This window comes from Emydura macquarii, unplaced genomic scaffold, assembly GCF_026122565.2.
Source record: "Emydura macquarii macquarii isolate MOO-44397 ecotype Brisbane River unplaced genomic scaffold, CSIRO-AGI_Emac_v2 contig_1253, whole genome shotgun sequence".
Taxonomy (NCBI): domain Eukaryota; kingdom Metazoa; phylum Chordata; order Testudines; family Chelidae; genus Emydura; species Emydura macquarii.
Window position 1 is genome coordinate 68280351 of NW_027131390.1, and position 27526 is coordinate 68307876.

Genomic DNA, 27526 nt, shown 5'->3' on the forward strand with positions numbered 1-27526 from the left:
CCACTCCAGGATTGAAAAACAGAGAAGGAAAACATGGTTGGTATTAGTGAGGGGTCTGCACTGGCTGCTGGTTGGTCTCTTGGTGTGTGATTCATAAAGCCCTAACTAGCTGAGCATCTACCTACTTGAAAGCTGTTGACATACAGCTGCAGAGATGCTGGAGCTGGATTTCCCTCACTTAAGAGAGGGGGATTCCAGCAGGGCATTTTCAATGAGGGCCTTGGAACTCGCTCTCCATCTCTGGTTCAGAATAGCTGAATATGATGATCCTGGGCATGTTTGCAAAGGCCATTTGTTTGCAAGGGTCAGGGGTATGTTCCTCAGTGTGATTTGGGTCTGGGGAGCTTTTCTATTATAATTGTCTGGTGGCTGAGGTAAATTGTTACCTCCGCTTGATTACTGAAGGCTGTTGGCCAAAGGAGTTTATTTGTATGTTAATGATTCTGGGTGGCTGTAATTTTCAGGGAAGTCAGAGGCCCAGCTCCTCAAAGCTATTCCCCGTGGAAGGTAGTTGCCTAAATACCTTTGAGGATCTGGGTCAGAACTTTTTTTTTTTTTTTTTTAAATATCAAATCACGCGCACACACACACTCTCTCTCTCTCATGTGGTGTCAGACATCAGAGTTTTGGCAAAGACCTGCTTCCGCAGCATTGTTATTGGAGTGTTTTTAAAGACATTTCACGTCTGATCAAAACAGCAGGTGTCTCGACTGCGTTCTAACACGGATGTTGAAAACATTTTGGTACTGACTACACCAGCCATCACTGGTAGGAGTGAGATCAGGATGGATTTGTTATCAAGCTGCCCTGTCTACAAATGCCGACCTATCCTACAAAGGACTTAGTGGCTTCTTATGCATCTAGTTTTGTTCAAGTCTCTCAGGTGTTTTATCGAGCCGCTCCAAATTAAAAAAAAGTTGGGGAAACAAGGTACTCCATCTGTTTTCTTTACTGTGGCCCACTGAAGCATCCAGAGTTTATTCCAGCTCTAACTCTGCAGCATATGGGAATTTGGTTATGACGGTGTCTGTGAATATGCTAAGCGTTCCATTCTTTTTTTCTCCAGAGTTTGCATACTTCCTTTTGTTCTGTCAGGACTTTATCCCAGGGTTTCCTTTTGTCACAGACACACAAAAAGGAAACCCATGTAAAAAAAAAACCCAAACCAAACAAACTTTAACACAAAAGACTACCCTGCCAGAGCAGGTTAACAAATATGATAGTTTGTGAGCTGGTGTAGGATGAGACAGATTTTAATTCATTTAAATTCATCACACTTTTCCATTAGCTACAGCTCCAGTTTTCTTTTTTAAACTGGGTGTGGTCATATGAAATTCAGCGATTTACAATAGCTTTGACAGCCACCTGTGTAGCATTTCAGGCAGAGAGGGATAGACTCTGATCCTTGCCTCTGGCTGAGGAGTGCTCTGTGAAAGTCCAGAGGTCTTAAGATGGTGTTACGCCTCTTTTGCATTTCCCCAGTCCTGGGGCTGCCCTGAACTAGTCCAGTCCACTGTTTAGAGCAATATGAGGACTGCTCTGTGTGCCAACTGCCAGAAGTTGGCAGTCTCTAAGGACAATGACGCTATATACTCATGCCCCGTATGCCAGTTAAGGGGATGAGGTAGAAGCCACTATACCACTTGTATGCTACCCAAAGCTCATCTTTTATTTGCTAAACTGTCTTATGGCTTGCACCAGTAGAGCAGTTCACATCTGCTGTGGTATGGGGAGAATCTAGCCCACAGTCTGTTGATAAAGCGGGTCCCAGCATATTTTCTATGGATGAGTGCTCAGGTCACTAAGCCTCAGTGGGACAAAGTTTGGCTGTCTCTACCTTAAAGTAATCCCACACTGTCCTATCCAGCATATTTTCGCATGCACTTAGCTATCATGGTGTGTGTGTGTGGGGGGGGGGGAGGGGGAGGAATGGATTACAATATAGAACCTGGTTGGGGTTGTATTTATATTCATAAGCATAGCCTCTAACTCCATTTTCTCAAAGAACAAAAATATCTATCACCTATCCAAGTAATATTTTTTTCCACTAGAGCAAACTTGTTCTCCAAGTTCAATGACATTGTTGGCACTGTCTTGTTTATACTGGACAAAAATGTCAGATTCCTGACTTCAGAGGCAAAACTGAATATGTCTGCCCAAAGTATTTGGTGTTCAAGGCTGTTTGCACTAGCACAGAGGGCAAGAACTGTATTTCTCTGTAAATTCTATTAGAAGAGATTGTGTTTATTCCTGTATTTTCATTGCAGCTGATCTTAGTCCTGAAATGAACTAAGTCAGCAACAATCATACAATCAGGGGCACATTCTTCTTTAGTTTTAGCAAGTTTGGGTTCCTGCACTCTTCCAATGGTTGTGTAATGAAGAAAATATTTGAAAGTGGGGCATACAAATGGCAAGAACCACTATGCACCCGTACAGCCACATCAAACATATGTAATCTAAACCAAATCCTGGCCCGCTTATTTCAGTGGGATCACAATTTCATTCAGTATGCAAATGTAATCAGAAGTATCAGAAAATACAGACGTAAAGTTCTCCTCAACTTTCTCACCCACACTGCAACTATTTAATACTTTCTCTTACTAATAATGAGTGAAAACGGGTGTGATGATAATGGTTGAGGCACTTTTATTATAGTGTCTGCAACTCCGAATACTGTAATCAACATACTCTCAACTAGATATTTCATTTTCTTCCTCCACATTCTTTTGAAATTTTCCAGCCAACAATATCCATAGTGGTGATTAGCATTTTCAGGAGTGCATCAAATGCATCTTTAATCCATAGAAAATTATTGTAATACTATGTACCTAAAATCTATGCTTCAGTATAGTCCTCCATCTCCCATGCGGGAAAATGTTCTGAAAATGTTTTCCTCATCACTTTTCCATGTTCCAGTGAAAAACACTTCTTAAGTGCATCAGATTATTCAATGAAAAGAAATAAAACTTTGCATGCTATCCTACCAGCATATGCAGGCTGCCAAATTCTCAATTACATTAAATATTCACTGCTCAAACAAATAGGTCTTAAAATGTTACCTGAGAAGCATACGAAACAAAGTAAGAGCTTGTTCAGTTAATATAATGTATCATTTTAATTATGAAGCCTTACTAATGCCATATTATGTATACTTAATAGACTTGGCATCTGGAACTTGGAGAAAACATACAAGGTGTAATGGACTTGGCTCAGATATGTAAGGCTTTCAGGTAAAGAATCTCTACATATAGTTGATATATAAACTCCTGGTGGGGGGGTGTCAAGTCATGAATGGGGAAGAAAATTTAAAAGGGAAGTGAATGGTATAATGGGACGGATTTAGAAAAGCATTTAGGTGCCTAAAGAATCAGATAAATGTGTGGTGGGATTCACAAAAGCACCTAAGCAGGTTAGGTGCCTAATTCCCCTTGAAAGACACCTAATACCTTTCTAAATCTGGACTTCAGTGTTAGCAGCACTTGTTTAGTTTCAAGCACTACATGCTTTAGAAAGCAATGAAGGAAACAATGTTAGTACTAATGGATTCCAGCATAGATGACGTGATGTATTGCTCGCTGGCATAAAGCTGAGACTATTAGGACTTGGCAAGTTGCTGATGTAGGAGGCAAAATATGTTTTTTTTTAAACAAATGGTTTGAGCAGAAGCCTCTAACCCTTTTCCCCCACCAAACTCCAAAACTTTAAGAAATTTTAGATTTTATTATAAATTATGGTTGATTTTACAGCTACTGAAAAAGAGATATAGTGCTTCCAGAATTAATCAAACTTCAAATGTGCTTATAATTAGAAAATCAAACTTAAGGCTAAAGTTTGGATGTCTAGATTATAAAACTTGTTCTGCTTAGCCATCAAAACAAGTTCTTTTAACCAGGTCCACTACTAAGTCAACTCATGCCTGAAATTAACCCATAATTTGCCTTCCTTTATATATCACAGCAGCAGTAAAGATTCAAGGAGCAAAACATGGCAGATAATTTTGTTTTAGTCAGCAATGACAATTTGCTTTTTTGCAGCTAACTAGCTCTGCAGTAGACACCTTTTCTGATGAAAACAAACATGATCCAATGAGCCAAAGGCACGTTTCCAAAACACAATGCCTCCCTATTGGTCAGGACAACTCATGCACATCTTGGGTATGTCTCACCCCTAACACTGCAGGCTGCACCACCTGTTTCATGCACATACACTTCCATAGTGTGGGGGTAGGGGAGGGAAGAAGCCCAGCTGTATTCATTTGCTGTCTGTAATGTGAGAAACTTGGCAGGCTTGACATTGTTGACTTAATACCCCCAGTGACCTCAGCAACAGAAGCCCCAGAGAGTGCTCATCCTAGTCTGGCTTGACTGTGAGACATTCCTTGGACTCCAGCCAAAGAAATCCTTTGCACCCCAGATGATCACACTTTCCATCCTGTGCAGCACTGGTGGTAGATTGAGTACAGGAGAAGGGGTGTTGAATGTTGTTTAGAGAGGAAACAATTGAAGAATCATCAGGCTGGGTGTCCTAACATTTCCACAGAGGGAGAAAGCTGTGATATTGGTGAAACAATGTTGCTCATGGGGAGGAGTAATATTCATGCTTTATTGTGTCTGTTTCTTCAGAGAGAAAATAAGGAACCCCTGAACATCACTCCTTAAATCAGAGCTTCTGGTTTATATACTAATCGTGATTCATCTCCCTGTTGTTTTAGTACATATACAAATAGGCTATCAAGTGTGCTATTTTGAAGATTTTTTTAATGAAAATACTGCACTTTAAAATATCAAACAGCCGTTACACACAGTTTCTTTTGAAATGTCTGCTTTTTCTGTATGAAAGAGCATTCACTGTCAATTTAATTCTCTATGAAAAAAATTGTTTCCATTTTCTAGGAGTTCTTCAGCATCTCCATTTATTTTGACTTTTACAGCAGAGTGACTGGTCCTGACACACTTCCCTAATGCTACTTTGAGGGCCAGTGTCCTGCAATTTATCCTACAGCTTGTAGAATTAGGACTTTCTTATTTAGTGATCTTCTTATTGCAAGTGTTTTGAATAATGCATTTAAACTATTGGTTAAATTACAGATCACTAGCATAAAATTATATCTGTGATATTAGCAACTGAAAGTAAATGTGCCTTAAAAATAAAGTAAAATAATGTAAGAATAGTATTTTGCACAGCTACCAATTAAGTCTGGGTGTTGTGGCAAATGAAACCTTGCAAAATTCTAAAAATATACAGCAGGCCATGGTAAATTTTTTTTTTTTTTTTTTTAAACTACAAGCATAGTGTGTTGGAGGGTAGAAAAAAATAATACCAAATTTCTAAAAATTTAAAATAGTATATAAACTTTTTGTTTCATTTCATGTCTTGAAATTATACTAATTTAGAGGTGTGGCATATGGCAAGAATCTTTCCCGATTAGACTTATTACACAAGTTTCTTCACATCAAATGAAATCTTAAACCATTTTTATCATCTGTACTTAGACAAAATTGCCTCCTCATAGCCCATTTTGTATTTCTCCTAATCTATGAGGTGAGGTCTCATATCTTTAGACTTGTAAGTTTGCTAAATATTGGTATTCTGTGAACTGGACACTTCTGATGGGCACAACAGTGTCCTATTTCCATATTAACATTAGTTTGGAAGGACTAATATGGGAGGGAATATTATTGAATCTGTATGATCGTTTAAGAAAAACCTAAGTGTTAAAGGGATACAGTCCAACTAAGCCAATAGGGTCTTACACTCCCATTACTTTAATCAAGAAGAATGCTGTGAATTTTTCATACTTATTGTCCTAGCATTTCTGGAACTATTAATTGCAAGTCAAGGAAGACTGTCCAAACATCTCTGTTAGTGTTTGTATTTCTGATGGGATGGACTTCCAAAAGTATTATCCAAGAATGTGTAACTATGACATCATCCCCTGGAGGAAAGGGAGGAGGTGATGGAATGTGAGAAATGAGGTTGCAGTTAAACAAAGAGCAGGACAAAAGAATTTGACTGTATGAAAGTCACATACATTAACATTTTCCTGAGTGTGGAAGGGTCTCTTGGATAAAAGAAACAGATGTTTTACTTTTACTTTTTTTTTGCGGGGGAAAAGGGGGTCCATGGCTGGTAATATATTAGATATCCTGCAAGCAATATAAGTAACTGTTAACATGGGGTGAAATTATTTGAGTTTGGGTGCCTCAGACTGGCTTGAATCACTTTTTGTTTTCATGTGTCTTGTACTCTATTTATAATATAAATTATTCAGTGAGGACAGCACATCTAGGAATTTCTAATGTACTCATTATGGTAACTACAGTAGATTCAATCATGCCAAAGCTGTGTGGATGGGGGGAAATGGGGAGAAAAGCTCATCTGGAAATGGCTAATCTATACTTTATTAAAGAGTAAATCATTTCAAAGATTCAGTGTGATTTTTTTCCCCCAAAGAAGTTTGAGTCACAGTAGACAGTTTTTGTGAATTCCAGTAAAACTAAAATGTAAAATGTTTTAAACTTGGCTAAGTGCAAATGGTGCATGTAGAATCCTTCTTTGGCTTGTACACAATTTTTAAAAACAGTGAGCCCAAAGAATGGGAGTTAATGAGAATGTTTCAACAAATAACTGTGTCTAGATGAACAATATTAAATGTTCATTATGAAGAAGTAAAAATTCACAAGACACTTGTACAAAAAGGGGAAATATGCATTGTGGGTCAGGCCCATATTTCAGGAAGATTTTCAAGTGTGTGTGTGTGGGGTCTGACAATGGTGATACCAAAACAAGTTAAATTATGTGCCGCACAAATTCTTCTGAGTTCAAGATAAACCGGAAAAACTTATAAAAGAAGCTGAGAATTCTGCACAGGATCACTTCAGTGGTATAACACAAATTTGTATTTGAGTTAAATGTTGAGTTTTGAAATCCTAATTTGTTGAGATGAGTAAAAACTGCAGTGCTCTTCAACACTTTATAGTCATCTCAGTTGGTAAAATATGGCAATATTCTACAAGGAAGGTGATCTGGGTGCAATGTAGATTCTATAATTCTATAGATCCAACTTCTGGTTGCTTGGTGAATCACTACAATATAAAAACCCAGAACTAAACTATGGTAATGAGGTAAGATTATTTTTCCTTCACATTTGACATTAGACAATTCCTCAGCATTCAAGAAGGGACACTGCACTCTGCTGTGTGAAAATGCAAGTTAGGTTGGCTTCATTGCACACTTGTCCACAGGTTGAATGCAACAATTGTGTGGAGTGTGTAGAAAGAGATGAAAAACATACAGTTCCCACTACTGCCCAACTCTAAGCCCTTGATTAGGAGACACAAACTTCATATATCAGCAAGTGGGGCAGGCAAGACTATTCCCAGGTTCATTCTTTGAATCCCTCCACCACAACAGAATACCTCCTTCCCCAAAGTTTTATAGAATTCATGTGGACAAATGAATTCAACCTAATGTTCATTTCTGTTTCCCTATCATTAGTCTAACTTATATTTTCATCATGATGCCTTCTGTTTGTCCCAACTTTGGTATTCTTTGATTTTTATCCATCTTCAACATCAGTCAGAGTTCATCCTGGTAATCATAATAATAAAAATTAAAATCCAAAGCATTGATAAAAATCTGTATTTTTTCTTCATACCAGTAATTTTACATTTCTTACACTAGCTCTTTAACACCATAACTTGGCTGGACAAACATTTAGCAAACTCTGCTTGTGACATTTAATCCTGCCATGTATTCAAAGAATATCTCCCTCCAGTTGTAGCACAGAAATACTAGTCTTGGGCTAATGTGCCTTTGTACCATGTTCCCTTACCTGCTAGCTTCCAGGTAAGTCTATACTCCAGTATAAGCCCAGGGTTCAAACCTCAGGCTCAAGCCTAAGCCCCATTCTATTTACACACAAATCACACTGACATAGGGTCCTGGGACCTATAGGGTGGAGGGTCTCAGCCTGACTCAAGCTGAGATCCAGGGTTCAAGCCCTATTGCTTTGCAATGTAGACACAGCCCCCATGAACATGTGCTCTGGGAGCCTGCCAAAAGTATCCCACACTATCATGGACCGCCCTTCCTTGTCCTCTGGACAGTCAAGTCCTCCCACACTGCACCACTCGCAAAGAACTAGAGGCCACATTTTGGGAAGGCACTAGGAAGTCTGGGATAAGGGTGGTTAGACTCAGACCCGCAAAATGCAGTGTAGACTCTGGAGCCCCAGGTTGGGACTCAGGATTCAACAATTTCTAATCTAGGGTTACACATGAGTGTAGATGCCCAAGCCCTAGGTTAACAAAAACCAGGGCCTACTAAGTTCTACTAAGTTCTACTAGTTCTACTAAGCCAGGGATGACGTTGCACAATAGCCATACACAGTATCAGGGACTTGGCTGAAGCACACTGCTTTCCAACTAACCCCAGCTAATGGATGGGCCCCCTTGGGACTGTCTTCTGAAGCTGCACTAGACTGGCAGGAATGGTGCAAAAAATAGCCTCAGGGAGGACGCTAACTGGTTCTGTGGCAGCACCTCTGCACTTAGCTTTTCTTCTTGTTTGGATGGGCACAGCACACTCGCACAAACTAACTAGAGCAAGACTGCATATAAAGAATACAACATTTTATGGACAAAGATCAAAGGCTATAAAAATTTAAATAGCTATTCTTTACATTAATACATGTCTTCACAAAGGCCATATGACACAAATTTCCTACCTTGTTTCTAGAAGATTTTTTTCTCTTTCCTTTATTTTTAATAACTTTTAATCTTTCAGTCAGATGATCAGCTATGCCTTTTGCATCTCTGCTGTCTATATGCTCCCCAAGAACATTTTTCTTTAAAAACAGGAAAGAGAGTACATTATTATGTTATGTTATGCCTTCTCTACTGAAGAGAAATAGATCTGGTCACTGTTGGGTGGAATTCACAATCATTCTGGAGACAAGTGCAAGGCCCTATGCAGTGCTCAAACACCCAAATGAGGTGAATATCACTCTTCAGAGAAAAAGAGGCATTTGTTAAGTTTGTGATTAATAAAATGTGATTAAATATTTTGATGAAGCAAAAAATGTCAACTCCTTCAGTAATAACTACTACTGGGTTCTAGTTTTCAAGACTCAGAAAACTGTGTGTGTGTATATAACATGCATGTTAAGGAAAACTCTAATGCTTAGCTAGAATACTTTTGATACTTACATCAAATATTTATTCAATAAAATATGAATACATATTGAATAAATCTGTCACTCGTTTATCTACATTCAATAAGTCTCTTACCACAGGTCTGAGCTGACAAACTCTTGTTCAGAGAAATCCCATAGGAGTGAAAGGGATTATTATGTGAGTATGGACGAGATGCAAGGGAAAGGATTTGCAGATTCATGCTCTTAATATTGCCCAACGGAGGCTGTTTGTAAATGCAAAGTAGAACTGAAAGAATCAGTTCTGTCATTAGGAAGTATTGAAAACTGAACACTTTTTCTTAAATATAAAAACAAAAGAAAAAATCAGATCTTGCCATACAATAGCTTGGCAGTTTATTAATGCTCGATGCTTTCTAATGAAAAAGGCAATTTTCTGGAGATGGTTGGAAATTTTGTGATGGAAAGTTTTTTTCATTGAAAAATGCCAATTTGTCAAAACTATGATATTTTGTGGAAATGTCAATTTTGACTGAAGTTCATTTGGAAAGAAAACTTGAAACAATTTTTCAATAATCTCAAAATAACGTTTCAATTTTCTGTTTTGACACAACTTTTTCAATTTTGTATAGAGTATAAAATAAAAAATTAAACTCAATGAAATGTTTGATTTTACTAAACCAAACTAAACTGGACCACAATTTTTGGAAATTTGTTGCTTTAATTCTGTTTAGAAGTGAAAACATTGTTTTAAATTGTGGCATCTCTCACTAAATGAAAAATCTGGTGCCCATTTAGCTCTACAATTTTCACTTACTTTGCACTATCAATTTGTCTAGATAGCAGTTTCCTTTCCCACCAGACACAATGACTATTATCTCTAATTACCTTAGTGTTTTGCTGCTACAGTAATTCCAAGTTTATTAAAAAGGCATCAATAATTTTTAATGTTTCATTTCCTTTAGGTTAGGTTATAAATGTTGACAGAATGTGAAATAAGAACTACAATATACTTCAACATATAATTTCCAGTACAAAATTAAGCACTATGCAATCTTAAATAATAGTGGAGCTAAACCAGTTAAGCAGCAGTACCTCCCCTCATTGGTTCACACAATGGAAACAATATTTCAAGTAATATTTACCTTTGCTCCCTGGTAGGGATAAAATTTAACAGTAGGGTAAGCTCTTATGCCAGCCGTCTGACAGGTATGACCATAAGCTTGACAGTCAACTTTTCCAGCTTTTACTTTTCCTTTAACAGTCTAAAAAAGAAAATTGTTTACTAGAAATCCCACTAGATCAAGCAAACTTCAAATCTCCACACGAGTCTGATAACTTTTTATAAATTGGTACTGTGGGGAAAAACGCACAACATAAAAGGATGGTGTAGAATATGTCCATCTAGTCTACCAAGTGTAGATAAAAGGGTAAAATTTTTAAAAAGTGCCTAAAGTGCCAGTTTTAAAATTAACATAGGCACTTGGAAGCCTAAATCCTGTTGACTTAGGTTATGTCCACATTGCAACTAGGGATGTAATTTGCAGCTCATGTAGATGTATCTGTGCTAGCTTTAATCTACCTAGCATGCTAAAAATATCAATGAGAATTTGGTGGTGTAGACTTCATCATGGGCTGTACAAGGTGGTGGTGTGATCTGAATGATGAAATTGCTGTTTTGTAAACTGTGAGAAAATACTAAGCAAAATCTTTACCCAGCCTGAAAGAAGGAAAAAAACAGTAAACAAATAAAGGCCTGAATAACATTTTACAAACTGAAAGATCTAGGACGAGAGCTGCAGACACAGAAAAACATCCATAAAGGCTGCCTTCTGAGCACTCTCACATAAGCCCTGATGCAGGAGCATGTGTGCCAAGGATATGGGAGAGGTGTGTTCATAGTGGCGCCACAGTACTTCCCTTAGGGCAGCCCCAGGGGATTGCTGTGAATTAGAAATTCTCCCAGAACTGTTTACATCATGCTGGAGCCACTATATCTCCTACAGTAGTCCTGAATCTGGAGGGCGCAAAGGTAACTTAAAGCCACTTTAGCCACCCCTTAGTCTTGGTCTGCAAGTTCTGTGCTACTCCTTTTGAAAGGTGTAGTACAGAATCTCATCCCTACAACTTTCAAATTTGTATGGTCTTTTGGAGGTCAGGTAGGCATGGCTGTCACCAATTGGTATCCCTATGAAGACATGAAGGAAAAGCATGGACTGCTAGGACTTTTCGTACATACCAAAGGAAGGCTAAAGCACTAAACGGAGATTTGGGTTTCGTTCTTTGTTCTGCCACAGATATCGGTTCGGAACTTGGACAAGTCCCTGACTCTGCCTGTGTCACAGATTCCTATTTGTAAAATAAGATGATCCTTCCCTACCTCACGGAGGTAATGAAGATAAAGTCATCACTGTACATGAAGCACTTAGATACTGTGGTGACGAGCACAAGTGGCAAGCCTATAAATAAATACTTAGAAATTAAAACTGAGGTATTATGGTCCCCTTCCTTTACAGGGAAGAGGGACGTGATTTTTCTAAGTTTAGAGAAGAGCTTCTATCCAGTCACATCTGCAAGTACCTAAAGATACCGAGGAAACAGAGAGGGAAATGAAGGGCTTGTCCACGAGTTACCATGTGGCAAGCTGATGCACTGTAGATTCACACCCTGGCCTGCTGCATGGTAACTCACTGTTGAGATATACCCTAAGAGTTAGAGTTTTGAAATAAATATTTTACTTCATGGCAGTGGCATATATAACTGCTGTAAATCTACTGATGAAAAGCACTATATGAAAACTAGATATTATTACTACTTATCAAAAGCAAACAAACTGCTAGTGTCAATAGATTTAAAACTTACCCTAGCTAGCATCTCAAATTCTGGAGCAAAATTTTGGCAAGGGCCACACCAAGGAGCATAAAAATCAATGACCCAATGATCTTTCCCATGCAAAACTTTTTCCGTGAAACTCTGAGGTGTCAGATCTACAGACGCTTGAGGTAAATATCTGGGAAGAGGGGAAAAACATTGATAATAAAATATTAAAAACCTGAAATATGTTCAAATTCCAGTTACACTACAGAGGGTTTCAAGAAATTAGGGAACAGCTATAATGAAATGTAAATAAGCACTGTAATACTATTATGATGAAAGTCCCTTTGGTATACATGAAGTATGGGCATCTAAGCATTATTTCATCCCTTCCTGAACCAAAAACTGAGGATGTGGTCTAATCTGAGTGTGGGCAGGGCAGACTTGTGTCCATTCAATGTGAATGGTCTTTTCTCAATAGACATCTTCCTTCTTTCCTTCAGAAGACATCAGCTTGGCATTTAGTCTGTATCTGGGAAGTCAAAGAGCTGTTTTCCATGACTACAATAATGCTTTATATTTATGCTACCTTCACTGTTGTGGGAAACTAAGAATACCTTCTAAACAATACTTTTAAGGCTTGAGCCAACAGAGTACAGAAATTCCTGAATCTGTCTTATAAAGCAACATGCCCATCTATTTAGCTTTTTCAAATGCTTGTTTACATGGTATCTGGATGCCATCTTCTCCTAGACACAACCACTGGGCTAGCTTGTGAACAATTTTAATGTAATAACTCACCCAAGTGCCCATCTTCTTAACGAATGTGAATCCCTGTGCCAGCCATTGTAACTACTATAAGAGAACACACAAGAAAATACTAATTATATAGTAGTTTGAATTGGATTTGAAAGATTTTGTAGAGATGTTAAATAAGAACCCAGGATAACTTATTCTTGAAAATTTATATACAATTAATTTGACTGCATACATTTTAGAATATATTTCTACTATAGTTTAGTTTAGATACTGAAAGTTATTTTATTTTCAAGTCTGAATAATACAAGTCAATGACACACACTGTAAAGGAGAAGAACATGAAGAGAAGGAAGGATCGATCCTATGTTATGTTGAATTAAAGGAGAATTAACTAAATTTAGTACTTCAGTCAAATTGACTTTTGTCAGCTAAAAGACTTGAGCATTGTGTCTTTGGTAACATTTCTAAATAAATTTGCTAAATCAAATAAAGGTGGGACAATTAAATAGCACATGATCAAGTGGAAAACAGAACTAAGTAAAAAAAAAAATCAATGTTAACCTATGTTACTGAGGATGTTACATTTGATTATTACAATGGAAACAATTTAAACTAATTTTACTTTTCATTCTATTCATTTCTGCATTTATCTCAGCTAGGACAATGAAAACAAGCTAGTTACTATCCCAAAGATGTATTATTTGGACTGTAAATACTATCGGGGATTGTTTGTTTAAAAACATCTTTCACTGGAATTTTAAAATAAATTAGTGAAACTAATAATCCTAGACTGTATGAGAGTTTACTTTACAAAAATATAAATTCATAGTCCCTATGAACAGTTTTTAGTTCTTAGTGATATTTCTTTCAGGGGCCCTATTTATCCCCAGAGTATATTTTAAATATTTCTTAATTACAATCTCCTGTTTTCTGTATAATCTGACATTATTAAAGGTAGAAATTTAAATTTTCCCCACACTGTAGGGGAATAAAACACCTCTGGGAGAATGTTCGTGTTTTGGGAGAGATTTATATAAAAAACAAGAATAAAATCAACTTGCATCACAAGCAGTCCACCAGGCAAAGCTTCAGCAGCCTATTAGGCACCCCTTAATACAGTCTACATAATTTACTATTATTGAACATTTTATGGAACCCTTCAATTGTATAAACAGTCATGAGTCTTTCCCAATTCAGTCTAACCTCTTTCTTCAATATTCCACTTGGCTGCTGAGGTGCCAGGGTTATAAATATAGTGTTCGATGTTACAAAGCTATCATGAATCACAAGAAAGTGGAGCATTATTACTATTTTTTTTTTAAATGGTCAGACTTCATTTTCCATAGCAGTACTTTTTTTTACTACTAAGCATTTTTCTATCATTGTCCTAAAGAAATGATATGGTGAATGGTCTCGCTGGACATGTGAGGTCAAAAGTTCTATAATGTTGAATCAGACACGTGCCAAGGAAGATTATTTTTATATATATAATATCTACACACAGACCAATCTCTGTTTTTAAAGTTAAGGTTGCACTAAAGTATTTACAGTGAGTCAGATCTATTGATATTTTCTGCAGAAGATAATGGACTGGAAAATTTATGACACTGTTCTATCTTAACTACATATTTAACCTTTCACATGGCGAAGGACCACTTGTTTGAAGTTATATAATTCACTTTTATTTTACTAATAAATACACTGCTCATGAAAACCTCTGGCAAACTTGATCATAAAACATAGGAACCCCAAACAATTATTAGATAAACTAAATTAATTTCTTGCACTATTTTAGTATTATAAAACCGAGGGTGCTGAGGGAGCTGGCTGAGGTGATTTCAGAGCCATTGGCTATTACCTTTGAAAGCTCGTGGCAACAGGGGGAGGTCCCTGAGGACTGGAAAAAAGCAAATATAGTGCCCATCTTCAAAAAAGGGAGGAAAGAGGATCCAGGGAAGTATAGACCAGTCAGCCTCACTTAAATCCCTGGAAAAATCATGGAGCAGGTCCTTAAGGAATCCATTTTAAGGCACTTGGAAGAGAGGAAGGTGATCAGGAACAGTCAACACGGATTCACCATGGGAAAGTCATGCCTGACCAACCTGATTGCTTTCTATGATGAGGTGACTGGCTCTGTGGATGTAGGGAAGGCGGTAGATGTGATATACCTTGACTTTAGCAAAGCTATTGATATTGTCTCTCACAGTATTCTTATCAGCAAGTTAAAGAAGTATGGGTTGGATGAATGGACTATAAAATGGATAGAGAACTGACTAGAGCATAGGGCTCAACGAATAGTGATCAATGGCTCCATATCTAGCTGGCAACCGGTCACAAGCGGAGTGCCCCAGGGGTCGGTCCTGGGGCTAGTTTTGTTCAACATCTTCATTAATGATCTGGAAGATGGGGTAGATTGCACCCTCAGCAAGTTTGTGGATGAGACTAAGCTGGGGGGGAGTGGCAGATACCCTGGAAGGTAGGGATAGATACAGAAGGACCTAAACAAACTGGAGGATTGGGCCAAAAGAAATCTGATGAGGTTCAACAAAGAGAAGTGCAGAGTCTTCCACTTAGGAAGGAAGAATCACATGCACAGCTATAGACTGGGGACCGACGAGCTAGGCAGCAGTTCTGCAGAAAAGGACCTGGGGGTAACAGTGGATAAAAAGCTGGATATGAGTCAGCAGTGTGCCCTGGTTGTCAAGAAGGCTAATAGCATATTGGGCTGCATTAGGAGGAGCATTGCCAGCAGGTCACAGGAAGTGATTATTCCCCTCTATTCGGCATTGATAAGGCCGCATTTAGAGTATTGTGTCAAGTTTTGGGCCCCCCACTACAAAAAGGATGTAGACAAGTTGGAGAGAGTACAGTGGAGGGCAACAAAAATGATTTGGGGGCTGGAGCACAGGACTTATGAAGAGAGGCTAAGGAAACTGGGCTTGTTTAGTTTGCAAAAGAGAAGAATGAGGGGGGATTTGATAGCAGTTAAATTACCTGAAAGGGGGTTCCAGGGAGGATGGGGCTAGGCTGTTCTCGGTGATGGCAGATGACAGAACAAGAAGCAACAGTCTCAAGTTGCAGTTGGGGAGGTCTAGGTTGGACATTAGGAAAAAGTTTTTCACTAGGAGGGTGATGAAGCACTGGAATGGGTTACCTAGGGAGGTGGTGGAATCTCCATCTTTAGAGGTTTTTAAGCTGAGGCTTGACAAAGCCCTGGCTGGGATGATATAGCTGAGGTTAGTCCTGCTTTGAGCAGGGGGTTGGAGTAGATGACCTCTGAGGTCCCTTCCAACTCTAATATTCTATGATTCTATGATTCTAACTGAAAATCACAGAATGATTGAGAATAAAATCATCCATACGATACTTGTAAACACTTAGTTTCCATATGAAGGATACAATTCTCCCTCCCCAGACCCTCAAGACATTTTCAAGATAGCATAACTGATGAAATACAAACCATGAAATATTTTCCAAATTTAAGCAGTTATTTACTTACTAATAATGATGACCTGTATTTGATTTTTGAGGAAAGAGTCTTATTTCAGGATATCCCTGTACGTTTTCTTGGTGACAGAAAGAAAAATATTTTTGACAATCCATACTGCCAACAGTGATTAATCCATTTAACAACTGAAAAAGAAAAAAATATTGCATTTTCTAGTCAGTAAAATCACACTGGGATCATATTGAGGTTAATTCATGGCATATGAATTTCTGTCAGGGATGAATATTTCAGAATTTAGGAATCAGCATTCCATGATTGCAGACCTCACCTCTTCAGTACTCAGTGGGCAAAAGGCTGATTTTTTGGGAAACCGAGTTTGTGTGCAGTTACATATGTATTTCGCACATGAAATACAATGCAGAGAATAGAACCCCTATTTGACAAACTAACTGGAGACTTAGGCCCGATCTACACTTAACTGGCGATTTGGCAGCAGTTGACGGGAGTTACACAAGCTATGCAGAGTAGCTTGCATAACTCCCGTCGACTGCTGTGCTTCCCTTCTGCGCGCCATCTTCACTGCACTGCGCTACTTGAGGGGGTGGTTTAACTAGGTCGACTTCTGGATCGATTGAGTGGATCTTCACTGACCGCTCAATCGATTCGGATAGGTCGATCTGATGGCAGCGACTTTGCTGCCGTCAGTACAGACATAGCCTTAAACATTCATAATAATGAAAATGTTCATAAAATTGATCATCTCAAAATTATAGTAGGTACAGTGCATAAGTTGCAGTATGGTGCACTGCACTGTTTTCTTTTTGTCCCTCACAGCACTGCAAATGCATGGACGGTATTGGAATGTGAGAGATGCCGATTTGTTCTTAATTGACTTTACTTCTGTTATCTGGTCCTTCACACTCTGGTTGGGAAAAAGGGTTGTTAGTATGACTGGTGCCTTGATTGGTCTATACGCACTGCTAGCTGGCACCTACTCGCCCTGTGAACGCACAGAAATTAAGGATTTGCAATACTACATGCAGCAATGGCAATGCAATGCAAAATAAACACACACCTTAATACTGAAATGTGTGTAGTTCAGATCACTGAAAATCAGGCTTAAAACATCCTGCAAACACTATTTAATAACATGAATTGAAAAAACCCTCAGAAAAGAACATTTTTAATCTTTAAAAAAAACCAGTGTAAATACCTAATGTTGAGATCAGGTTTTATATCAGTTTGAACTAGATCCTGATTGAAATCAGAACTAGATCCTGATTGGATCCTCTAAGTACTACTTTAAATACAAATAATTAATAATCATAAGCTATCCATTAAGGATATAGGGGGAAAATGGCTATGGTTACTTAAGCTATTTCTGATCCAATGTACATAAATGTATTTGAGTCTTTTTTTACCTTTTTTATTTTAAATACAAATACCTAGTCACCTTTTAATACACAAGGAATAAATCAAGCTTCAAGGAAATTTATTCTAAATCTTGTTAAAATTGGTGGGATTAGGAGTATTATAGGATTACACTAGCAATGTTCAGGAACTTTAAAAAAAAAAAAAAAAAAAAAAAAAAAAGAAATCTGAAACAACACAAAACGGCTATGCAGGAACTTATCATTTTGTCCATTATATTCATCACTAGTCTTTTTCATTTATGGTAATGTCTCTAGGTCAGTTTATTGAGCAGTCTCAATACTTCTCCTAAACAGGCCGCTTTAAAACCTGGAATGAAACTTCCATTTTACCCTGGCCATTCTCTTCCACTCTGGCATTAAAGCCTGACAAGGCCCACACCACGGTGCGTAGAAATCAACCATCCAGACTTCATCCCGCTTCCTTCGTTCCACTAATGCACCAAAAGTGTCTGGTGTTAAGGAGATCACTGACGGGTTCATGAGATCCTAAAATACACAAATAATGAGATTTAGATGTCACAAACAAAGAATGAAATTATCCTGTATGCAATTCTATCAAATGCAAATTGATTACATAATGCTACCAGGCTCATCTTATTAATGAAGCTTGTTTAAATATCAATAAAGCAAAAATCCTATAAATTAAGTCTTTGAAGAATGGGCTGAGGGTGTAGAGAGCTGCACCTTAGTTCACAGGTGATAAAACTACTATCCATCTTAGGGACTTATATGGCTCTTATTACCACAGTATCTGAGCATGCACAATAATTAATGTATTTATCCTCCCTATAAGGTTGGGAAGTGTTATTAACCCCATTTTATAGGTGAGGAACTGAGGCACAGAGACATAGAAAGTGTGTGTAGTAGAGTTTATGATATGAATGGGATACTGATGAATTCAGGGACTGACAGTGTCAAAACGTGTGACTTGCATACCTCTATAAACTCCAAGATCTGTTCAGCAGAGTGATGCCCTTCATATTCATGAACATTGGACTGGTTGAATACCACTGTTGTTGGGTAAGCTCTAATGTTATGCTATCGAAAAACACAAGAAGAAAAATTGCAAAGAATGTTCCTGTTTGCTGCCAATCCATTAAGGACCATTGGTACCAATGATCCATACCCTTGCTAGCCAATTTCCTTTGCACAGTACAACAACTCAAACTTTCAGATAATATACTTAATCTTGCCTCAGTGTGGGGGGATGGACTAGATGACCTGCTGAGGTCCCTTCCAGCCCTACAATTTTATGATTTCTTGGATTTCTATAAATGAGAATTAGGGAGGCCTAGAAAAGACTATGGACTGGGGTCTCCAAACCCTAGTTCATAATGAAAAGGATTCTGAATTGTTTAAGATGCTGTACTGTTGGAGTTTAAAATCCATCCAACACTCCTTTCACTGTCCTCAGGGTTAAGAGAACAAACCTACAGCCTTTTCTAAGTCTTCTGACCGGTCCCTCCTACTTCTCTTAAAAACAAAAAACCTTTCGTTTTCCCAACCTTTCCCAACCTTCAGGGAAAACATCTTGTACTGTACTAACAACTGTACGTTAATGTTGCTATCTGTAAACCTAGATTCGTCCATGATTTAAGTCCTTCAGGATCTGTATACACTGGTAATTCCTGTATCTTTAAGGATTTGAATTCTATGCCAATTTCCTCATGTATCTTATGACTTTAAATTTTTCACTATAAAACACAGAAATATCCTGGTTAATTGTGCATATGTTAGGAGATTACCCCAGTTTGAGATTATTTTTTTAAAATCAGTTGTTGAATTCAATCAGCACTTAGATACAGAAAAGACCTAAGCAAGTAAAATGGCAAAAATGCTAAGGAAAGCTCCTTCTTAAATATGTGGACTGATCCCATATTTCTTGTGACTTCCAAAATTCCTGGTTTGTAATGCAGGCAAAAGCAATGCAAATTACAACGCAGTTGTAGGCTGGTTGGGAACTTGAACTCAGACCTGTTTTGTGGCATTCTGAAAATGGTGCTCCATCAGTGTAAACTCTCTGCTGCTTTTATCTTTCCATGTTCAAAGCAAAAACAGGACCAGTATATATTTTGTAATTAGAGTAGGAATGAGTAACTGGGTTTGTGCTCATTCATTTCTCTCAAAAAGGAATATCCCAACATTGGAATTCAAATCTTTCCTGACCACTAAGGCGGCTGGACAAGACTAATCTTATAGCAGAACATATTTTAAGTTCACAGATTCTTTTAAGAGACTCGTATAGTTTATTCTCTTGAAAAAAAAAAAAGTCTTGATACTGGAGTGCCCAGTCTGGATGTGCTTTGAAAGTTTTAACTACAAGAAAACAGCATTTATTGAAAAAGACCATTTAATACTTGCAGCTTACCATGTTGCAAAGCCCTTCATGGATTGTGCAGTCTAGTGTGCCAAATTTAAGATGACCAGTAAGGTGCTTTGATGCTTTTCTCAACTCTGGCAACAAAGCTCGACAAGGAGGACACCACTAAAAAAAAATTGCAAATCATAGCACTACTGTTAAAACAAAGCAAAGAACATATCATTCTCTTGTAATGTGAATGAATGTATTTATTAATTTCTCTCTCTGACATTGTATGCCAAGCAATTTGTGGTCTTGAGAAACAAGACTCCAATAAAGAATAAAAACCATGTAATCTAGGACATTGTGCAACCTTTGAAGAAAGAATTATTAGAGTGTCCCATCCTGTAGAATATAATCTACAAAAACAATGCTGGTATTTTAATAAAATATTTAAATATATATTAGCAAAAAAAGGAACAGAAATATAGTAATCAAATACTTACAGGTGCAAAGAAATCAACAAGCCATGGTTCCTTCTCCTTGCCAGGAAAATTTTGAGGCCCAAGTGTGATAACATGAGAATTTACACTCTCCTTGGCAAATGCAACTATGTCATATAGGATCCTCTTTCCTAAAACGCCCCCCAAAAACAACCTACTGTTATTCTTAATATCTATATTCTTAGATTACTCTATATTCATTTACCAAAACCAGGATCATGTTTCATTAACAGTGTATGATTTGTCTTACTACAGATGTTATACTAGAGATCAGGTTGAAGAGCTGGTAAATGCAAACTTTGTCACTAGCCAGACTGTACCGGATTCAAAGCCCACTGAAGTGAATGGGACTCTTTCAGTTAACTTCCATTGGCTTGAATAAGGCCTTATTAAATAAACTGTACAGCTATCATCTTAACTTACGTAAACAATGTCCCTAGTCTACTCCGTGTAGAAAATAAGTACGGCAATTCACATGTTGGACACCTGGATAAGAAACTGCTCAACGCATAAAATGTCTAGCCAAGATCAAACACAAAGTTAGTGTTCTTTGTGGAAGATTCTTTTTGTTTTGAAAGTGATTGAGTTGAAGAAACTCAAAGTAGCAACGTCTCAGGTCACAGCACAGTGATGATGCAATTTAATATTGCTCTCACTCAGTTCAGAGAGATGAGATCCCCAAAATTACTCTCTCATATCCTAGTAGTTGTTTTGAATATTTCAAACAACTAGAAGTACAGGTTGTTGGCAAAGACTGCAGATGTCATCTACTTTGTACAAATTAAAAGGAGCCATTCTGAAGAGAAGATAAATGCCCTGAGAGTTCAAAAATAGCTTAAAAATTTTGCAAGGAAAATGTTAGGAAAATGTTAGCATTAAAATAAGATAATAAAAGTCTCCTTATGATGTTTGCAGCTCATTTGGAATTTGGCTCCAAAAACATTGCATCTGTTTGACAGGAACTCTATTGGTTCCTTCTAAAGCAAAGCCTGAGCTCAGTAGGAAGTTTTATTAAACTACATTCCTGGTTGAGATTTCTTGTGTGCTACGCTCTTCATGCTTTAAAGCCTGAAAGCCGGATCTTCAGCTGATGTAATTCTGCATAACAATTGAATTTGATGGCGCTACACTGATTTACATGAGCTTCAATTCTAGCCCTGAGTCTTGTGAAGGGGAAAAAAAAAAAAAGGGGTCTCTGTTTCTGCTGAGAACTGATTTTAGTAATGGCTGTAAAAGCCTGAGATGAAAAGTGCCTTTCTAGCAGAAGTTTAAATCTTAGAATGTTAAGGATTAACAAAATAGTTAAAAAGCCTAGACGCCAGCAAAGGTAAAATGCAGAAAAAAACCTTATAACTTAAATAAAAAAAAGTTGCAAGTACTAAGCTAAAAAAATTCCTAAATAAGTAGTTTTTTTAGTATGTATGTCCATGGAAACTGTGACGTATAAAGACTTGTTTGTGTGAAGCTATAAAGCTGTTACAATCTAGCTTTAAATTGTCGCCCCTTACATTTGAAGAAACTACCTTCTTTACGTAAAAAATAAACTCTAACTTTGCTAATCTGTTATTTGGCTAATTCTAGACTATCTGCTGGGCAATAAACTTGTAAGTAAAAACCCCTGAGTTTAAATTCTTCCACAGTCTACACCTACATTTTTACAGCATTTCAGAATTTTTTCAAGGGGACACTTCAATATTGTTGGTTTGGAACGATTTACTGGTGTGCTTACAAGGAGGCTAAGCATCTCCAGGAAAAGTGACCATACAGTTGTGATTGAAAGCATCCCAGTATTCACACCCTACATGCTACTGTAATAATCTTTGTGTAAAATATGCCTTGTGAGTTACCTTTTGAAAACAACTTGCTGGTTAACAATAATATAAATGGTCAATAATATTACAGTGAAATGTATGTAGCTATATTATATGTAAAGCTATGAATTCCCCCATATGATGATGTCAGCACATGTTCAAAACCACACAACCCTGCCTAGACAAAAGTTGTTAAACAGTTCTATCCTAAACAAAGGAATGTGTGTTTACCTCAATTTACATATAAGTAGTAAACTGTGTCCTCAAGACAACAGGGGGGAAAGATGGCAGGAAACAGAACAATTTGTATGTCAGCAAAAACAAATGCGGGAAGAAAAAGCGTGGCGCTTCCTTCACCACCAGACTGTCACCTTCCTCACTGCTTGGATAAACTTTACTTTTGGGGGAGGGATACCCTTCAGAAGAATCCATTTCAAAGATTCAATGGCCTATAAAAGAAAGGGGCAGAAGTCCCAAATTCTCTCTCGTTTACCTAAGACAAAAGCACCAGAACTTTCTGGGCGTCTGTGAGAGATCCTACAACACAGGAATGGCCATACTGGGTCAGACCAGTGGTCCATCTAGCCCAGTATCCTGTCTTCTGACAATGGCCAATGCCAGGTGCTTCTTCAGAGGAAATGAATAGAACAGTTAATCATCAAGTGATCCATCCTGTGAGCCATTCCCAGCCTCTGGCAAACAGCAATCCCTGTCTATCCTGGCTAATTGTCACTGATAGACCAAGCCTCCATGAAATTAACGAGTTATTTTTTTGAACCCCATTATAGTCTTTGCCTTCACAACATCCTCTGGCAGGAAGTTCCACAGGCTGACTGTGCGTTGTGTGAAGAAATACTTCCTTTTGTTCATTTTAAACCTGCTGCCTATTAATTTCATTTGGTGACCCTGGTGTTATGAGGAATAAATAAGACTTCCTTATTTACTTTCTCCACACCAGTCATGATTTTATAGACCTCTATCATATCCCTCCTTAGTCGTCTCTTCCAAGCTAAAAAGTCCCAGTCTTATTAATCTCTCCTCATATGGAAGATTTTCCATACCCCTAAACTTTTTAGTTGCCTTTTTTGTACCTTTTCCAATTCCAATACATCTTTTTTGAGATAGGGTGACCAGATCTGCATGCAGTATTCAAGATGCGGGCATACCATGGATTTATAAAGAGGCAATATGATATTTTCTTACTATCTATCCCTTTCCTAATGATTCCCAACATTGTTAGCTTTTTTTGACTGCCGCTGCACACTGAGTGGATGTTTTCAGAGAACTATCCACCATGACTCCAAGATTTCTTTCTTGAATGGTAACAGCTAATTTAGACCCCTTCATTGTATATGTATAGTTCGGATTATGTTTTCCAGTGGGCATTACTTTGCATTTATCAACATTGAATATCATCTGCCATTTTGTTGCCAAGTCATTCAGTTTTGTGTGATCTCTTTGTAACTCTTTGCAGTCTACTTTGGACTTAACTATCTTGAGTAGTTTTGTATCATCTGCAAATTTTGCCACGTCACAGTTTAACCCTTTTTCTAGATCATTTATGAATATGTTGACCCAGTATTGGTCCCAGTTTAGACCCTTGGGGGACACCACTATTTGCCTCTCTCCATTCTGAAACTGACCATTTATTCCTACCCTTTGTTTCCTATCTGTTAACCAGTTACTGATCCAGGAGAGGACCTTCCCTCTTACCCCATGGCCGCTTACTTTCCTTATGAGCCTTTGGTGAGGGACCTTGCCAAAGGCTTTCTAAAAATCTAAGTACAATCCTCTTCTGACTGAGGAGAGGATCAGTAACCATCTTGCTGGAAGTCTGTAGGTGAAAAGGCCATCTTATTACAAACCCTTGAACCAAAAGTTGCTAGATTGTTTCAGAAGGGTGTTTTCACTTTTATTTGCTGGTAACCATTTTTCTAATTTTCTCTCTTGTACTTGAATTCACTTAAAATTTTATCTTATTTTTTTTAAATCTAAAACAACCCAATGGTGTGAACTGTTCAGTAATTTCCAGTTAAAATAGCAAAGCGTTGAATATTGACTCCTTAAAAGGGTAACAAACCTTAATATCCCTCTGACTGTTCCAGGACAGGGCTGGAAATTTCAGAACACATGTTTTTGGCAAAATTCTGGGGTGAGTGTAGAGTTATCATCCCAGTTGTTAACCAAGGCTAGAGGAAGCCAGTGGAAGCTGGCAGGCTCCAGGATCCAAAGCATTGGTCTGAGGCTGCCCCATACAGAGACATAGTGCATGCTTGTTGCTGACTGTGGGCATTTCAGGCAAAGAGCTACAGTGGCCAGGCATTTTGAGGCACTTGGAATTACAGGGTAAGAGGTGAAACAACTTTTCACTGGTGTGGATTTCACCCCAGAATGTGTGTGGATGTGAAATCAGCAAATGGACCAGGTAGTTTTAGTGCAGTGCTTTCTGCTGATGCATGTAAAATAAGAGATCAGTTCCCAAGATTTTGAAGCCAAAAGCATGTTCAGCATATGGGGAAGGGTGTGCCTTACATCATTTTTCATCTACCTTTGCCAAAGGAAAGCGCAGCACTGATCAACTTCAGAAATTCCCATTCTTATTCCAAGGTTGTAACGATGTCTTTGAAAAAGAGGGAGTACTAAAAAGTGAATAAGTAGTAGGAGAACCTATGGGATTTGAGGATTGCTTACAGAAGAAAAAACTATATGGAATAATATAACTCAAGGGCAATAGGCAATGTTAAAGCAAAATGATGTAATATCATTAGAGTTGTGAAAACAATTGTTCTGAAAACCAAATTCAGTTTGCAAAAGACTTCATCTAAAAAAATTATGCAATAGTTAAACTTCTGTCAAAGTTTGCCTTACCATGATGAATTTCATAATCTTCAGTTCCCTTTCCTTTAAAGGCTGCTAGACATGGCTGATAGATGTACAGATTATTGCAGACACTTGGTGCAGAAAGGCAGTCAAACTTTCCAACCTATTATTGAACAAATGGTGATGTTTTTATTTTTTTAAGAAGAGAATCTAATTTCTTTATATTAGTATATTTGGAAACTTGATGCAAGTTAAGATAGTTTTCCATAAAGATACTTCTTGTCAGTTATAAATGCAATATTCTTTTATAAGTGTGAGTGGTCTTTGATCAGTTTTATGACTGATATGGTTAAGAAGTAATACAATACACACAGATGTACTATGTACCGCAAGCACAATTAGGTAGAGAAAAGCTTCTAAAAACAAAACAATTGAATATTGCAACACAGGTAGGCACTCCCAATTCTTACCTCAAAGACAGGTATAGGGAATAGAACAATTCAATTTCTTCCAAATAAAATATCAAGAGAGAACATAGCATCTGAGATAAATACTAGGGAACCAAATTTTGCTCTTAGCAGAGTAACTACTGAAGTCCATGGAAATTACTATGAACTTACATTAGAGAATTGTGTGATCTATGGTTTTTAATTACACAAACTTCCCCTAGTTACATAAGAGCTACTTTGAATTACTTTTAAGAATGAAAGTTAATGTAGTTCTAGCTTCAAGCACACAGAAAGATAATTATAAAATCTTTGTGGGGGTAAATATTTAAAATACTGTTCAAGATTTGTAAGTTTTTTTTGTTTGGAGTATCTCGTCATCTTCTGTAAAGGAAAAACTGCACTAGGTTTATCACAGACCTATCAAATGTAACAGTTAAAAGGAGACAAATATGGATTATAGCCAGTTTTCAAAATACAAGTACCTAAATCAGAGTAGATTTATTTAATGTGCAGCACATTTGATATAATTGAATTCAATGGGAGCTGCAAGTGCTCAGTACTGTGAAAATTGCTTTGATTTAGGTATCTAAATTGGGGTTTGAGTACCTAATTTTGCACACCCAAGTTTGAAAACTGGCCCCAACAGGAATTACCTGTCCCATGCAATGATCTGATACAATAAGGAAGGATTAGGAGAGCATTTGTGTTGTAACCGTTTCCCATTCTTTCATGTTTTAACATACTCAAGTTCTACTTAATGGGCCAAATTTTGTTTGGCAATCAATGGAGTGATCACAGATGTACACAGGTGTGAGAGCAAAATCTGTCTTAGTACTTTCAATTGATAGGTGATAACAAAGAAGATAATATAAAACAGCTTGCTAGTGGGAAACTAGGGGGCCTAATGTTAAATAAATGAGTATTCTTACCTGAATATGTTCATCTTTAAGTAGAAAATTCAGTTTTTTAAACTCATTCACATTTGACTTGTCACTCTCACCAAACTGAAAGAAAAGCAGCCACCGGTGATGAGCCAGGTGGTCCTTAAAATGGGAAGAAAATGAGAGAGAAATGCTTAGCTTCCAGTTTCTACCAGTTATGGAAGTTATAGTAACATGACTGAAAACATGGATTTAAGTCAAATGCCAAGCAATTCAATTAGAACCTAAACCTTTATCCAATAAATATAGCATTGTATTCCATTGCCCTTCAAAACTATATAAACTTAAGAGTTTTTTTATAGAGCACCACCATGAGAGAGTTAAAAAACTACTTTATATATCTTTTTAATTTTGCTTCCAATTTGCCTCCCTCATACTAGATCAAAATTGCTAAACTTTGCACTCTGTCTTTAATGCAGTGATACTCAGACCTCAGTGGTTCAGGAGCCAAGCCAAAGTAGTGATCAACATTACTCGAAAAAGCCACAGTAGTCTGAATTCATTGTTCCATTTACTAAAGTACTATTCATACTTAAACAGTATGACAGGGGAAATATTTAGTTTATCATTCTCATAGCAAATAAGTTAATAACTTAATGCAAGTTGATAACTTAATTGGTTAATAACACAGTAGAAGCATCCTGATTGGTTAATAATTAAATCACACTGTGTTTTCACATCATGTGCTTCAAACAGACTAAGGAGACACATTAGAGAGCCACTTGTGCAACAATATTATTAGCCTAGTCAAAGGTGACTGAGGTTTAGTTTGGATATACTTTAATATGTATAAACCCATTTAATTGAGTCTTTAATGCTTAGGGTATCATGACACTACATTTAGTTATTGAAACAGTCCACTGGGAATTCAGTCAATTAAAAATAGTAGATGTGGTATTACACCATCCTGAGTTCTTTTGGGTTTAGTCACATTTTCCTGTTTTAAAAAATGTTTCACACAACAACTGGAAAAAGTAAGTCCTGACTTCAAACAGAGGAAACAATGAAACTCAACACAAATAAAGGGCTGTCAAACAAAGCAAGCTAGAGGGGAAAAAAAATATTTTTTGGTTATAATAATTTTAGGAATTGT

At 37.5% G+C, this 27526-nt stretch overlaps 1 protein-coding gene across 1 annotated transcript in view; it reads right to left on the reverse strand.

The window, feature by feature from the left end:
* Positions 1-4603: 4603 nt before the first annotated feature.
* Positions 4604-27526, reverse strand: part of DNAJC10 (DnaJ heat shock protein family (Hsp40) member C10) — a 37766-nt gene continuing 14843 nt past the window's right edge. Inside the window, exons 12-23 of the mRNA XM_067549076.1 lie at positions 26422-26535; positions 25092-25206; positions 20416-20543; positions 19979-20095; positions 18547-18648; positions 17941-18096; positions 16229-16362; positions 12772-12825; positions 12019-12166; positions 10302-10421; positions 8731-8850; positions 4604-7592 (exon numbers count right to left, since the gene is read on the reverse strand). Coding sequence (XP_067405177.1) covers positions 7581-7592; positions 8731-8850; positions 10302-10421; positions 12019-12166; positions 12772-12825; positions 16229-16362; positions 17941-18096; positions 18547-18648; positions 19979-20095; positions 20416-20543; positions 25092-25206; positions 26422-26535 — 1320 coding nt within the window. The 3' untranslated portion in view covers positions 4604-7580. The remainder of the gene's footprint in view (positions 7593-8730; positions 8851-10301; positions 10422-12018; positions 12167-12771; positions 12826-16228; positions 16363-17940; positions 18097-18546; positions 18649-19978; positions 20096-20415; positions 20544-25091; positions 25207-26421; positions 26536-27526) is intronic.